At 40.8% G+C, this 17,083-nt stretch overlaps 2 protein-coding genes across 2 annotated transcripts in view; both read left to right on the forward strand.

The window, feature by feature from the left end:
- Nucleotides 1–2,863, forward strand: part of LOC119418884 (chromatin assembly factor 1 subunit B-like) — a 15,980-nt gene extending 13,117 nt beyond the window's left edge. Inside the window, exon 8 of the mRNA XM_037686177.1 lies at nt 2,816–2,863. Coding sequence (XP_037542105.1) covers nt 2,816–2,863 — 48 coding nt within the window. The remainder of the gene's footprint in view (nt 1–2,815) is intronic.
- A 1,550-nt stretch (nt 2,864–4,413) lies between these two features.
- si:dkey-229b18.3 lies at nt 4,414–15,681 on the forward strand. Its single transcript, XM_037687016.1, has 7 exons — nt 4,414–5,247; nt 5,852–5,925; nt 6,165–6,393; nt 8,524–10,472; nt 10,626–10,844; nt 14,342–14,484; nt 14,694–15,681. Exons 1-6 carry the CDS (start codon nt 4,956–4,958, stop codon nt 14,444–14,446), a joined length of 2,868 nt encoding a protein of 955 aa, XP_037542944.1. The 5' UTR covers nt 4,414–4,955; the 3' UTR covers nt 14,447–14,484; nt 14,694–15,681.
- The last annotated feature ends 1,402 nt before the right edge of the window (nt 15,682–17,083 follow it).

The following is a 17,083-nucleotide window of genomic DNA, read 5'->3' on the forward strand; positions in this document are numbered from 1 at the left end:
TATATATATATATATATATATATATATATATACATTATACAAACTGGATTCCAAAGAAGTTGGGACACTAAACAAATTGTGAGTAAAAACTGAATGCGATGATGTGGAGATGGCAAATGTCAATATTTTATTTGTAATATAACATAGATGACAGATCAAAAGTTTAATTTGAGTAAATGTAACATTTTAAATGAAAAATATGTTGACTCAAAATTTCACAGTGTCAACAAATCCCAAAAAAGTTGGGACAAGTAGCAATAAGTGGCTGGAAAAAGGAAATTGAGCATATAATGAACAGCTGGAAGACCAATTAACACTAATTAGGTCAACTGACAACATGATTGGGTATAAAAAGAGCTTCTCAGAGTGTCAGTGTCTCTCAGAAGCCAAGATGGTAAGAGGATCACCAATTCCACCATTGTTGCGCAGAAAGATAGTGCAGCAATACCAGAATGGTGTTACCCAGCGTAAAATAGCAAAGACTTTTAAGTTATCATCATCAACCGTGCATAACATCATCAAAAGATTCAGAGAATCTGGGACAATCGCTGTGCATAAGGGTCAAGGCCGTAAAACTCTACTGGATGCTCGTGATCTCAGGGTCATTAAACGTCACTGCACCTCAAACAGGAATGCCACTGTCAAGGAAATAACAGAATGGGCTCAGGAATACTTCCAGAAAGCATTGTCAGTGAACACAATCCACCGTGCCATGCGCCGTTGCCAGCTGAAACTCTACAGTGCAAAGAGGAAGCCATTTCTAAGCAAGCTCCACAAGCTCAGACGTTTGCACTGGGCCAGGGGTCATTTAAAATCAAGTGTGGCAAAATGGAAGACTGTTCTGTGGTCAGATGAGTCACGATTTGAAGTTCTTTATGGAACACTGGGACGCCATGTCATCCGGACCAGAGAGGACAAGGATAGCCCAAGTTGTTATCAACGCTCCGTTCAGAATCCTGCATCACTGATGGTATGGGGTTGCATGAGCGCTTGTGGCATGGGCAGCTTGCATGTCTGGAAAGGCACCATTAATGCAGAGAACTATGTTCAGGTTCTAGAACAACATATGCTCCCATCTAGACGTCATCTCTTTCAGGGAAGTCCCTGCATTTTTCAACACGATAATGCCAGACCACATTCTGCAGCAATCACAACATCATGGCTACGTAGGAGAAGTATCCGGGTACTGAAATGGCCAGCCTGCAGTCCAGATCTTTCACCTATAGAGAACATTTGGCGCATCATAAAGAGGAAGGTGCGACAAAGAAGGCCCAAGACGATTGAACATTAGAGGCCTGTATTAGACATGAATGGGAGAGCATTCCTATTTCTAAACTTGAGAAACTGGTCTCCTCTGTCCCCAGACGTCTGTTGAGTGTTGTAAGAAGAAGGGGGGATGCCACACAGTGGTAAAAATGGACTTGTCCCAACTTTTTTGGGATTTGTTGACGCCATGAAATTTGGAAACAACAGATTTTCCCTTAAAATGATACATTCTCTCAGTTTAAACTTTTGATCTGTGATTTGTGTTCTTTTCTGAATAAAATATTAGATGTTGGCACCTCCACATCATTGCATTCAGTTTTTATTCACAATTTGTTTAGTGTCCCAACTTTTTTGGAATCCGGTTTGTATGTGTAATATTGTTTTTCCTCCAGTCTATCACTATTTCAGAGAATTTTTGCTAAACCTTTAAAGCCATCTATTAATGTTTGACTTCAGTTTATTGAGGTATTCCGATTTAAAATGAAATCTGAAAACTATATTGTTTTGCACACAGACTGGGGTGCTGGTGTATTTGGATTTATAAGGCTTATTTGGGCCGGCTGCCTTCATACACTGCCTGGCCAAAAAAAAGTTGCCACTTGGATTTAACTAAGCAAATAGGTATGAACATCCTATTGCATAATTACTGCACGGGCGATTATCTTTCAGCTGCAACGTTATTTAACCCCAACTGGTGCAATGAGTTGCTTCTCATTTCTTAAACAACCATGTTGAAAGACACGTCGTCTGGTCGTGGAAAGATGTCGGTCTGTTTGAGAAGGGTCAAATCATTGGCATCAAGCAGAGAAAACATCTAAGGAGATTGAAGAAACTACTAAAATTGGGTTAAGAACTGTCCAACGCATTATTAAAAACTGGAAGGAAAGTGGGGAAAAAAATCCTGAATGATCGTGATCGATGATCACTTAAACGTTTGGTGAAACCAAATCAAAGTAGCACTCAGGGCTATGTTTAATAGTGAAAGTAAGAGCATTTTCACACACACACACACACACACACACACACACACACACACACACACACAATGTGAAGGGAACTCAGGGGATTGGGACTGAAGGTCATGTGGTCTGATGAGTCCAGATTTACCCTGTTCCAGAGTGATGGGTGCATCAGGGTAAGAAGAGAGGCAGGTGAAGTGATGCACCCATCATGCCTAGTGCCTAGTCATCAATGCAAGATCTTGGTGAAAATTAATGCAACACTGGATGGAAATAGATCTTGTGACATGGCAGAAGCTTATCGAAACAATGCCACAGTGAAAGCACGCTGTAATCTAAGCTAAAGATGGTCCAACAAAATATTAGTGCGTGACCTTTTTTTGATGGTGAGTTTTTTTTTTTCTTGGCCAGGCAGTGTATCTTCCAAGTTCAAGTATCTTTATTATCCCCATGGGGCAATTTATTTCACAGTAGACACATAAAACGTCCATACTAGACAAGACATTAAAATAACTACAGAAATCACTGTTCACTGAGAAGCCTGATCGCTAGAGGGATGAATGAGTTTTTCAATCTGTTCTTCTGGGCAGCAGATACCTGTGTCCACATGGAAGCAGCCTGAGCTCACCATGGAGTGAGTGATCAGGATCTGCCAGAATCAGCCTGGCCTTATCACTGACCTCACCTTGTGTAGGTCAGTGAGGCTCTGTAGGGCTATAGCAGCAGTTTTGCTGCACATCTTGACAATCCCCGAGAGTTTATTCTTGATTTTACAAGTTAAAAACTAAACCAACAGATGAAAGTGAAAATTCCAAGAGACTCAATAAAACATTCTCATAAAAGTTGAATCAACATTTAAACCACAGAGCTTCCCATAAAAATACGTTCTCTGATGGGCCTTCTTACAAGGTGAGTTCACATGGGGTCAAAGGTCAGGTTGTCATTAAGAACAGTTCCCATTAATAGTGATGCACCACCTCAACAGCTTCACCATTAATGACTACAGGAGCAGCAACTGAAGAGTATTATATAAAATCAATGACCATTTCTTTTGCCTTAGAAACATGTAAGTTTAAAAAGGATGACTCACAATTCGGTGAAGTCCCTGACCACAGGCCCAGGGTCTGGGTCATCACTGCTGAGAAGGGACAGGGGATGACCGAGTCATCAGCAAAATTTAAAATTGGACGCAGTGGATACTGGCTGCGACAACCATTTGTATATAAAATAAATGAAAGGGGCTCACTCACTGGGACTGAATAGTTAAAAAACCTTAATTCTTATAAAACTAAAAGCTCATGTGGTCTTGTTCCAGGGTATCCTTTGTATCATGAGTCCATACAGTTTTAAAAAAAGGGGGCATACTCTGGAAATGAAAGTTATGGTTTCTGAACATTTTTATGGACTTCTTAACCAGCTTATTTAAGGTTCAAATGTTATGGTTTTCCTACATAAAAGTGATCCCGCAAACCATACAATCAAAATTAATTCTTCACTGAAATATGTGTAAATTATAACATGTTGATATGTTAATTCAATAATATGTGTCCCAGCTAAATAATTTAAAGTGTATTGTAAAAGGAAATAATACTTTACACCGTTATATATCAGATTTTGTATTTTATTAGCTCATAAAATTGTGATATATTAAGCTTAACTGAATTGAACAGCTAGTACAGTAAATTGGCACTTTTAGACAGGCATCGTGACTGAACAACCTACCTTGCTGCTAAGTGAAGAGAACGAACTTGAGTGGCAGCTGCGTCAGCCAATCAGAAACCGTGAAGCGAAGGCTCTTTAAAGCTTCTGCTAATAGTCTTTGTGTGAAGGCGGGGAGCAGTTGTCTCGGTTAGTCTCCTGATTAGCAACAAACAGAAGGTTACGAGTTAGAAAAATTGGACTGTTTGGTCACCAGTCTAGGCTTGCGGCAGCAAGAGTGGGGCGAATTATGTCGGGTGCGTAAACCAGAGCGTGTTGGCTGGGTTTCGAGGGGGATTTGGCGGTTATTTGTGACGTTTCGAGCCGTTCGGAGTGGGGGGGAGACCTCCTCGCTTTTAGGTCGTTCAAGCGGCGATGCCTGGCTGATAGCTGCGTCATCATGTTGCTTCCGACTTGAGTTGGCTTGAAAGAAATCACAAGTTAACGCCGGAGGTGAAGCCGCCTGCCGTCATCCAGTCCCAGAGGCCACTCCCGTTCCCTGGATTCCATGGAAGACGGGCTGTCGGCGGGACACTGACGGTGAAGCCTGTTTACGTGGTCCTCTAGTGACTTTTCCATCACTTGTCGTGTAGTTGGCGCGATACTCTGCTGCCCGCGTTTATTGTACACACTTGAATGTACGAGTCGAGCATGTTGTATTATTTGTTATAGCTCGTGAAAATGGAGAAATGCGTTTCGGGACAGGAAGTGTGACTCTGCTGACATGTTTGCCACAGTGTTTATGAGAAGTGATGCTCGCGTTCAGTTTCATTATCGGAGCCCACAGTAAGTTTATGTAAGATGGGAAATCTTAGTCAACTTGTGATTCTGTCGTTTTGATTTGGTTAAGACATCAGGGAGTCGCGGGCTGGGTGGTGCTGTCAGTAGTAGTACATCCTGGTGGACTTTGTGTCGGGTCGGTGGGTAAAGTTTGGCTCCCCTCCTGGGTGGGGAGGGATTACCAGTTCGAACGAAAGGGCTTCCATCTCAGACCAGTCATAGTTGCATCTTCAGTACAAAACCAGTGGGGAAATGGCCAAAGACTGCACGCGCGTCAACGAGCGTTACGCATGCGTGGAGACGTTTTGTGCGTCGAGCTCCTGTGGGGATGGACCCCACGCAGGGTGGTCGTCAAACTTCGAGGTGATGGATGGATTGCTGTACCGCAAGAAGCTGGAGAGGGGCTTCATCAACTACCGGGAGGTTTTGAACGTGGACCGAAGACATGAGGCCATCTCCACCTTCCACAGGAGGAGACCTGGTCAGCGCCACCTGTCCCTGGAGGAGACCTATAAATGCGTGGCTGAAAACTACTGGTGGGAGGGTAGGTACATCTGACCTCCCAGGATAACATTACAGGACTGCTCCTGATAGTCTGATGTCATCTTTCAACTCCACTGCCTGCCTAAATCTAACTTGGAGAGTGTCATTGTATCCCTTTTTTTTAGATAAAGTATCAATTGTGCTCACACTTTAGAAATCATTTGTTAGTTCCTGAGCAGGCCATGAGGGCAAAGATCCCACAAGGTGGAGTCTGAGGCCCCCTGGTCTTGTCTCAGAAAATTTGAAGTTGCACTTGAGCATGTGCAATAAAAGAAAATGGCGTAAGATTACAAAAAGTAGGAAAGACTAAAATTAAAGCGAACAGTATTTATATTGTTGCTGATTGTTTAGCCTGCGTGTCTGTCCTCCAGACATGTTTGGGGCGCTCGTGTCTTTTTGTTGATCCTATTTGTTTTATAATCTGTCATTGTCCTTTTGACTTGATTTATTTTATGTTGTGGCGTCCATTAAGGTGTGAAGCCCAAACTGTTTAGTGCTCCTGAACTTGTTCCCCCTTTTCTCTCTCTTGGCTCTTTAAGTTGTTTATCTTTTTGCCATACGTTCTAAGGTTTCTGTGACTGTTTTTTTTTTTTTTGTCCCCACAGGAATGTACTTCCAGATCAGAGACTTTGTCCTCAGCTGTCCAGAATGTCAGAGTCAGCGCAGTAAAAAGTCAGAGGTGAGAGAGGATTCTTGAGATGGAAGACCACTGAGGCCATTTTCTTCCTGCCAGTCTTTTGATTTCCTCAGGGTTTTTTACCAGTGCTTAATTTTTCTGCATCTCGCACATTTTTGTATTCACACATTTTAGCTCATTCTCACTTACCGTAATTTTTTTGCTCACGCTTCTCCCCGATCAGTCGCACGTTACATTGCCTTCTGCAACGATGCCTTTTTTTATTTGTCTTTGCCTCTCAGGAGTTTAATGGGAGAAGATGTGTCACAAAGACCATGGCATCACACGGCGCCGACATGCTGAGCAAGCTAAGAAGTCAAAGGGAGGCGGGGCTTTTCTGTGACATCACCCTGCAAACGACAGGGCAGTCGTTCTTGGCCCACAGAGCTGTTCTGGCAGCCGTCAGCGATCACTTTCAAGAACTCTTCACTGAAATGGACGCAAGCAAGAAAACAAACATAGACCTCACGGGTAAGATCAGAAACAAAAACTCACCACTAAAGTTGAGGTTGTTGAACTTATGGGCCCATTGAACCTTCCAGTATAGCTGATTAAACTTGTTCTAAGCATTTCAATTGTAATATAGTTAGACGGTGCACATTATGTTACAAGAATGAAATCAGAATGAGTGCATCCAGTTCTGAGCATGATCTGAGCTAAGCATCAGTGTTGATGAAGGTATAAAAAAAAGGACCTCACCAGCAGTTGTAAGATGCTGTGAATCACCATGGCAACACTGAATAAAGAGCAGAAGCTCTATTTTGATCGCAAAAGTTTGAATGCATGTCTGTTTGAATGTTGTTTTAATAGAGTTCATGAGAAAAGTTAAGAATACTATAATTTCCTCAAACCTTTACAAGTTAATTTTAGTTGCCATCTTACCTTTTCTGTTTTTAGACCCAACAGATCGTTGGTGACGGCTAAAATGATACTGTGGATCAAACAGCATAAAATCAAATAGAAGATAGGGCAAACATTTTGCTAGCTTCATTTTTTCCCCTCTTGTAATATTTAAAGCAAGATCTTTTTTCTTTGTTTTTTTTTTCTCCTATACATTTTTAATGCAGTCCTTATTTCTGACATTCTCAGAGGAATGCTTTGTTTAAGATACTTAACACTGAATATTTATAACTCAATGAACCATGTTCCAACAATGCAAAACGAACAACATAAGAAAAGAACAATTTTAAATTGTATCTTTAGGCATTTTGTTATAAGCAGCCTGTCACAAACATGATTTGTTCTCATGTCTTTGCTTGTGTTTACAAAAATTTCATTAACACAATTTAAGACGCATAAATTAGTACTTCTATCCAGGCATCTGGATTCTCTAACAGCCGTTACAGAAGATTTAGCATACATATATAAAATATATATGATTTTTTTGCAATTGTCTTTAATTGTCTTTTAGTATTTTTTTACAAGCTGTAATATCTATTTATCAATGACTGAGTAAAAACAATCTAAATTTGCATCCATGTGAAGAGTTAATTTGAAATGGGTTCAGAGATTTCTAGGAGACCTGGCTTGTAACACTTGCACTTTTTGATGTAGAAGACAAATTTAGCATTGAAGAATCCTGATTGCAGGATCCAGATGGTCCTATTATATTTGTTTGAACTTTTCATTTGGTCCATATATTGGACACTAGAGGTGTAATAGTACATGTATCTGTACTGTGACAGTTCAATACAGATGTTTGGTACATTGAATTAAACAATACATCAGATGATCACTGCTCTCACATAGTTTAATGACATGCTCTTTGTTAACTGCCATGACAGACGAGGTTCAGAGGAAGATGCCATTTAAAGCTCTCCACAGTAAACCATGCGTAGCAAGTTGAGAATAACACAGGAGCCTGAAGACTTGCCTGTTTTGTTTCAAATCAGCTGTGTGAAAGTTTCCTGCTCATTATCCACAGCCTGTATGGCAAGTAATTACTGGTACACCATATAATGCTCTGCATTTGTGTATTTACTCGATATCACTGATGTTTTCTACATTGGCTTGCTTAGAAGCAGGTGTGAGTGTTTGACATTTTATTTATTTTGTGCAATATTCAATTTTGTATAGCTTTTCTATTTTGAATTTAGCTTTCTATTTTGAATTTTGCCTGTGTCAAACTAATTGAAGAAAACACTTTTATTTATTTTTGTTTTTTGTTTTTAGGGATTTTATTTATTTATTTTGTAATATTTTAACCAAATTACTAATTTTCTGGAGTATATCAAACCGTTTCTTTGACATATGGCCTCCAGGACAGTGTTTAAGTTCAGGTTGAATGAAAAAGACTGACTTTTAAAAGCATTTAGTGAAGTTATCAGCTGATAAATCCTGCTTTGCTTTACATGACTTGCTACGTTACAGCCTCTGCACTAACCTGGGTGGTGTGGTTTTCTGTCTCTGCTTCAGGGAGAATTATTCTCCAATTAAAAAATTAAAAAACACTAATTTTTTTAAAAACATTTTTTTCCTATTATACCTAATCATAAATTGGACACACCATTGTAGCCCTGTTACACATACAGTACCGGTGTATATATATTTAAACTTGCGTCTTTCTGATACTAACATTGTGTTTTGTTTTTTTTCTCTCAGGTTTTAGTGAGGATAGTCTTCTGTCTCTGCTGGACTTCTCCTACTCCTCCACTCTTTGTGTTCATCAGGAGAACCTACCAGAAGTCTGCGCTATGGCTCGACACCTGGGCATGTGGCCTGCAGTGGAAGCCTGCTCGGCTCTTCTCAAAGAACAGGAACAGCAGCGCCATTCTGGCAAGCTCTTCACCTCACCCTGTGCTGGTTCATGCTGTGAGCGTCATCACAAAGCAAATGAAGGGATTTTAGAATTGGACAACACTAATGAAAGCTTTAGTTTAACGCTGGATGCTTCAGATGAGTCTATACACGAAAGTCCCAGGCGTAATTTGCGCAGACTGCCAAAACCCCAAGACCAAAACGGCCTCCCTCTAAGTCCTTCACATAGGATGAAGCTCATGGATTTTAAATCCCCCTCATCCAAAAAAGGTAACACACCCCGTCATGGCATAGCCACCTCTCAGTCACAGAATTACTCACCCATATCTTCATCAAGCCCCCGTCTTCTCCGCTCCTCTCCTGGTGCTGCCAGAGAGGTTCAGAGATTGCTGCCCATGCCAGAGACACCTCGAAGATGCAAAAAATCTCACTCTGTTACCCAGCTCTCATGCACATCCAGGTCGAGGCCAGGTACCACCTGTAGCACGGTGCGGGTCAAACAGGAAGTAGTAGAGGTTGGAGAGGATGAAGAGGATTATGAAAGGGCACAGGAGAAGTACAAGCTTATGAATGTCCTTGGGCTTCAGAGGACTGCTCTGCTTCCTAGACCAGAGGATCTTATTGGCTGGAGGCAAAAGAAACGACTAAGAAAGTTGAAGGCCAACAACTACTCACTGACCAAGCGGCGAAAACCTCGTACGTCATCCTTGGGACTATCGTATGAAGATATGACGCTGTCACTTCCTCTTTGTAACCCTGTCAACACTCGACTCCTCAATAAGTCTGTCAAAACCAAGGCTTTGGTGTCAGCTAGTACGAAGCAGATTCCTGCTAAGAGGCGAAAAAGTGTCCATCAGCGTGTTCCTCCCACTGACAGAAGCTTGAGAAGCAAAGGGGTACTGCCAGACTTGTTCCAGCAAACATCTAGGCCTGACTTTGGGGTGAGGGAACTCAGACGGTCTGTGAGGAAGGGTGATGGTGCCTGCCGTCACACCCAGCAGCCTCTGAGGCGCAGCACCAAAAATACCTTTCCGAGAAACGTAGTCAAAATCAAAGCAGAACCAGCTGAATACTCCCTGTCATCAGAGAATCACCTTGATCACATGCCTGCAGATTCTCCACCTTCACGGAGGACATCGTTCAGAAGAAAGGTCTCTGCAGACACGGTGAAAACACTGCATTATAACAGCAGCCGGTTGGTCACAAAAGCCAAACTCCGACGGAGCTCCACAAAAGACACAGAAAAGACGACACCTATGAACCGAAGGAAGTGTCTGAAGGGAGTCCATGCCACTAGACCAAAAGTGAAAGATAACGAACCTGACGGGCTTCAGTTTTCAGAGCATTCACCTCCACCGTCTATTTATAGTCATAATTTGTACAAAGCCATTAAAGAGGAACCAGCTGAACCTGTGCCAGTTGGACAGTTCCCTGGTCCTCCCTCACCAGACCTGGGTAAACGTCAGAGCAAGCCCCCCATCAAACTGTTGGACTCGGGATTTCTGTTCAACTTCTGTCGACCAGTAGGGGGGCCTATGGCAGCGCTGAAGAAAGAGGAGGAGAGTGTCGATATCTGCTTGACACGGTCTGTGTCACAGGTCAGAGAGAAATTTGAGACTGAACAGTCTCCCCACAGGACACTGAGAGCCAGAGGGCCACCCATCCTCCCTGTGGTGAAAAGGGAGAGAAGGGAGACCCAAGGCCGAACTCAAAGACCCAGGCAGAAGCCCCAAAAGACCAGTTTACTCCTGAACAAATGTGCTGGGTCAAAGACTACCCAGACCACGCCAAAGGTAGATAATTGTTTAATGTTAAATATTATTTACTGTGAAATTTATAGCACCATTAATCACAAATGAATGGGCATTCCTAAATATCCTCAATGACTAATGTTTTAAACATTTGTCTAAACTAACCCTGATTTTCTCTTTGCTTGTTATATCTAGAGACAAAGTAAAGTCATTGCTGTGAGCAGCAGAAGCTGCATCATCCTGGATGCTGTACATCGAGCACGATTAAAGCAACTTCGAGGGCCTCGCAGTCAAGCCCCCAAAGTTCCGAAGGCAGCCCACGCCTGTCTGCAGTGCTCAGCCACCTACAAGGACTGCGATGCTCTAACTATGCATCAGCTAAGGCACGTCGATGGAAAGCACTGGCCTTGTCCGGTAAGCGCTAGACTTTTAGGAAGTAGAGCCACCTTACTTGCCTTTTTGACAGACAGGATGGAGCTGGTGCCTAATTACAGACCAGCTCAACTATTGAGGAATTCATTTTCAGCCTGGAAGATTGGCCCAATTCACTCAAGATTTTTTGATTTTCCAGTCTCAAATAATAAAATAAAATTTTAAAAATCCTATATTAGGTTGTAGAACCCTACGTTTTATGTAATGAAAATTTATTCTGCCTAAAAAACACTGCAGATGAAAGGAATGGTGAAGCTAGTGACTAATAAACTTAAATGGATATGCAGTAGTCCCTTGATACTGTGCGGTTCGACTTTCGCAAACTCACTCTTTCGCAGGTTTTCAACTTTAAGATTTTACACATTATTTCCCGGTGGCCTGGCCTGCTCTGTGATCGCCGAGGGGGCGGGGCCCTCCTTTCCAGTGGTGGAGAAAGTACTCAAACACTGTACTTAAGTAAAAGTACAAATAAACGGACAAAAATGTACTCTAGTAAAAGTAGAAGTACCACATTAACATTTTTACTTAAGTAAAAGTAAATAAGTACTTGCTTTTAAAAATACAGTATTAAAAGTAAAAGTACTTGCTGAATGTATTACTTAATGCAATGGTCTACAATATCATTAAGTGTGCCTATATGTATATTTTCTGTAATACGTTAATAGTGTTGAGCCATTTTAATGAACGATGCTGCAGATAATACGTTTTTCTTGTGTTTACTCTGTGACACAGTTTACACTTGGACTTGTGATTCTGTGCAGCAGAATTTCAGGAATGACCTGCAGAGTTAAATGACATTAAGCAAAATAAGAGAGGAATGATTTTACCTTTGAAAGTTTTTGTTTAACACAAAGCAAAACCAATGTGTCATTTTAACTGAAATAAACACATTTAAGTAAAAGTTGTCTGACAGAAAAAAGGAGCATTAGACACAACAAAGGAACAGGCTCTGATCATTTCAGCTCCAGTTTGTCATCAACTCTAGTTGAAATACTGTCCAGTCGACCTTGTAATGGGTCAATAGTGAACAATGTTTTAACTTCCTGACACCATTTTCAAAACATGGACCCGAGTGTCGAACCATTTGGAGACATCTCTCGTCTCCTAACATCATGAACTGACACATTTTAATATTGCAGCAAGAATTTCTTGTTCAAGTTCAGAAGAAGTTGGTTTTCAAAGTTTTTTTTGAGTCCAGTCTGGCTCTTTTGGGAGAGAGAATCTGTCCTACTGTACTGGATAGTCTTTCATTAGTCTTTCAATAAGATTCAGATATTCTTTATTTTCATTCATTGTCCTTTATTGTCATGAGGCCATGAGTGGAGCGTATCTTCTGGCTGACTCTCCACGGTGGAATACATTTTGGGTGTGTTAGTGGTGCTGTGGGTGCGCCCAGCTCAATGATGTATATAATATACATCACTGGCCCAGCTCTTCTTGAAAGCGGGTCTAACGTTACCTGTCCACTTTTGGACCAACTCCCCTCTGGCCATCAGTTACTTTCAAACTAACGAACAAATCACAAAAACACAACGTGAATGTAACTTGTAACTCAACAAATTATAGAAATGTAGTGTAGTAGAAAGTACAAATACTCAATATAGAATGTAGTGGAGTAAAAGTTGCAAGTACCCATGTTTAACTCTTATTTAAGTAAAGTACAGATACATGAAAAATGTACTTAAGTACAGTAACGAAGTACTTGTACTTCGTTACATCCCACCACTGCTCATTTCTCTGTTAGAGCAGAGCAGCGAAACACAACAGGTGGGTGCACAACCTGTTGTGTGTCCCCGCTCTGCTGTGACAGACGGCCTCAAAAAGAGAGAGGACGGGCCAGGGGGTGGGGTCTGTCTTTCCCCATCACCACTGTGGGAGCTTCAGTAAGGTAGACAGACACCTTATTGAGTGGAGTGAATTGTTTATTTTAAATAATCAAGCGCGGCCCAAACCATGCCTTTAGTCCCCCTCGGCGATCACTGAGTGTGCCAAGCCACTGGGAAATGTCCCGGTGCTCCCCATGGCCAGTCCACCCCCAGGCTCAGTAACTGTAACATCAGTCTGTCTGTTCTCTTTTGCTGTGCTCTTATAGAGCATTTACAACAGTTAGAACATTACAAGAGTGTGGGAAAGGTTTATAAAGCCTTATAAAAGAAATATATATCTGTCTGTCTAAGAGATAGATAGATAGATAGATAGATAGATAGATAGATAGATAGATAGATATAAAGCCTTATAAAAGAAATATATATCTGTCTGTCTAAGAGATAGATAGATAGATAGATAGATAGATAGATATAGAGGTCACAATTTCACTTTTAACATTTTATTTTTCAAAATGGACAACAGTTTTTATATTAAAGTGCCTGTGACATCATTTTTGTAATAAAGTTTTTATGCATTTTTGTGAAAATAAAATGTGTTCTTTACTGCATGTAAAATTTCACACCACTGAGCTGACCAGTTGTTGAAGTACTCGAATGTGCAGTAACAGGAAGTGATGACAAAGGGGAACGCCTGCATGTGAATATAGCATTGTTACAATGACTGACACAAATGGCAGTGAAGAATCTGATGCTTCTTTAGATTATTTTGAGTCGGTGTCAGAGAGAGACAAAGAGTCGGATAATAAAATAATATTGTTTAACCAAGAACAGTTTCCCATTGATGTCACTTCCTGTTTCACTTTAGCTGAGCCAAATTAAAAAAAAAAAAAATGCCAGTAACGTGACAAAATGGGTAAAATCAAGTGCATCATGCCAAATTTCTTAAATATCAAGATGTTTTCTTTTACTTTTTTGTAGTTTTAAGATATGGACAGGCCTTTTAAAATGGCATTATTAGAAAACAAAAAGGAGAACGTTGTAGTCAAGTTCTTCTATATATGTTAAGCAAATAAATGACTTTAAAATTGTTTTACATCTTTACAAAAACAAATGAGGGGGAAAAGGAAACAAGATAAACTAAAACAGATCCACAAGGTCCAACATTTATCAGTTCAACGTTTAGTAAAACATTAACTTAAAAGAATGCCTGCGATTGAAATGTCACACAGCTCTACTCTACATGGACTGTCTTTGGATCAATAATTAAAAATTATTTTGTTGTTTAAATATCCAGAACTACATATGAAGCTGAGAACAGCAACATTTCCCTTTATCTATTCCTCTGTGATTAGCATCTCCTACAATCTTTATTTTGCAACCATTTAACCACTGAAGTAAAGTCATTGTTAGCATTCTTTTTAATAATGAAATATCTAGCATTGTTTGTACTAATTCATATTGTGTGCTGCCTTTATGCTTGAGATGTTGAGAAGTGATGGATTTATAGGCATTTTGGTCAAACCTAGAGTACAAACGTGCTCAAGCTCTTGCAACGTTGCAAGATCTCACAAGATGTGTTGGCGCTCAGGGTATGTGTTGTGAATAACTGCTACGACCACAACAAAATGTAGCTAAATATCCGTTTCACTGTAGCTCTGCAGCAAAACGTTCTTCAGACTGAGGAATGTACGGAATCACATCCGCACCCACGACCCAAAGTTGTACAAATGCCGGAGCTGCATCGCTGCAGGTTCCTGAGGCAGCTGGAGGCACCGGATCCTGAGTCTCAGACTGAGGTTGGTGAATGTGATGCCACACGAGCCTGAGCTGCCTGTCAATCACTTGTCACAGCTGTCATGACTGATTCTGCCTATAGGGTTGGATTAAGAGAAAACAATACCATCAAAGCGTACGACATGTCAAGACATTAGTTGTTGACATGTCTCGTCATAAATCTGTTGTAGTGTGGTATGATCACGCATGCTTAATGATTTTTATTTTTCAGGCTGAAGGCCGTCAGTGACTCTCCACCAGCAAACGGTCTGAAGCCAGAGGCACATGGCCAATCTGAAGCTTGTACATATTCTGCGTCCCGTCACCTCGAAGCACAAGGATCTGTGGAAAGGCATAACGAGTTCAGATTATAATTACTGCTATTATCAACGATTTCTAATATTATTATTTAAATAACCAAATCAAGGTTGTTGTTCCTTTTTTTTTTTTTTGCTTCTCTGTTGCAGAAGGTTAAACTTGAACGTTACACTCAGGGGGGGGCGGGGTTAAATGATGCCATGGCATAAAATGACTCGACACCACGGTTGTATAAAGAAAACCCTGAAATGTAAAGTGATATAATTGTTACCGTTTTATTTTTCTATGTATAGATGAACGTTGAGTGCACTTAAATGATAGTAAATGTTGTAAACCTAAGAAATGAAAGAAGTTGAAGGTTTGGAGTTTGAGGTGGGAATACTTGAAGTCTTGGAAGTGCTGGAGGAGGAAGAGGGGGCAAAGGTGGTGCACACTTGATGTTGGAAAGGTGGGGGTTCAGAAAAGTGAGCTTGCCCTTCGTGGGTCTTTTTCCTTTCATGTGGTAACTTTTAAATGACGAGTCCTTTCAGATCAGTCCTACTCCTCACCCAGGCAATGATCGGGTGATTTGACGAGGGGGGTGGAGGGGCACGACGACACCACTGCATGTAGTATTTCTGCAGGCCATTTATAGTCCACTTTTCTAAGACTGGGTTCTTTTTTTAAAAGGGAAATGTCTTGTTTTTAATGTGAATTTCCTAATTTTAATCGGGACAACTTTGTCACAGCAGAGGTTTTATTCTCCTCTTCCTCTTCAGCGCAAGACGAGATGATCTCTCTCTGCTTAAAATCTACTGAGTCGATGCAATGTGCACATACAGAGATGTTTATGGATTACAAATGGGTTTTAGACAGAAATGAGCTGTGTCTTGCCATCTCTTAAAAAGATTGAATAAATTTCTGCCTTTTACATCTTTTTTTTTTATTTACTGTTGAACTGATTGAAATTTAAAAGGTCTGCCAAATTACAAACATGATGAATTACTCAGATTTGCAGCATCAAATATTTGTTACAAATTCAGCCAATCTTAAGGTCTAAAAAGTTATTATTGGGGTATTTGTTTTGAAAACAATGCTAAATGCACCTCCATGCATCACAATTATAATAAAGTAGAGCATTAGTTTTAAATTGGAGGAACTGGATCTGTTTGTTTCTGCAGCTAGTTCATTCCAGACTGCAGGAGCTGGTAGGGGTCATAACTCATTTGCAGGTTTAGTGTTTGCACACTTTTAGTGCAGTTTTTATTTTAAAATACGCATTAGAAATGTTCTATTTGTACATCAACAGTCCAAGGCAACATTTCTACTTTTAGTGAAAACTTTAAAATCACACTTGTGCTTTAGTTCAGCGTGAAAATATCTTGCATTTCAATAATCTTTGTTTTTAAAATGGACACATTTTGATTGATATGCATATAGTTTTTATGAATTCCCAGTAATAAAAATAGAAATTCACTTCATTCCCAGCTCCAGTAGTATCTAAAGATATACAGTACCATGCGAAAGTATTCGGCCCCCTTGAACTTTTCAACCTTTTGCCACATTTCAGGCTTCAAACATAAAGATATAAAATTTAATTTTTTTGTGAAGAATCAACAAGTGGGACACAATCGTGAAGTGGAATTAAATTTATTGGATGTGTCAAACTAACTGAAAAGTGGGGCGTGCAATACTCTTCGACCCCCTTGCATTAATACTTTGTAGCGCCGCCTTTTGCTGCAGTTCCAGCTGCAAGTCTCTTGGGGTTTGTCTCTATCAGTTTTACACATGGAGAGACTGAAATTGTTGCCCATTCTTTCTTGTAAAACAGCTCGAGCTCCGTGAGGTTGGATGGAGAGCATTTGTGAACAGCAGTCTTCAGCTCTTTCCACAGGTTCTCGATTGGATTCAGGTCTGGACTTTGACTTGGCCATTCCAACACCTGGATACGTTTATTTGTGAACCATTCCATTGTAGATTTAACTTTATGTTTTGGATCATTGTCTTGTTGGAAGATAAATCTCCATCCCAGTCTCAGGTCTCTTGCAGACTCAAACAGGTTTTCTTCCAGAATGGTCCTGTATTTGGCCCCATCCATCTTCCCATCAATTCTGACCATCTTCCCTGTCCCTGCTGACGAAAAGCAGGCCCAAACCATGATGCTGCCACCACCATGTTTGACAGTGGGGATGGTGTGTTCAGGGTGATGAGCTGTGTTGCTTTTACGCCAAACATCGTTTTGCATTGTGGCCAAACAACTGGATTTTGGTTTCATGTGACCAGAGCACCTTCTTCCACATGTTTGGTGTCTCCCAGGTGCTTGTG

This window comes from Nematolebias whitei, chromosome 13 (genome assembly GCF_014905685.2).
Source record: "Nematolebias whitei isolate Nwh7 chromosome 13, NemWhi1, whole genome shotgun sequence".
Taxonomy (NCBI): Eukaryota; Metazoa; Chordata; class Actinopteri; order Cyprinodontiformes; family Rivulidae; genus Nematolebias; species Nematolebias whitei.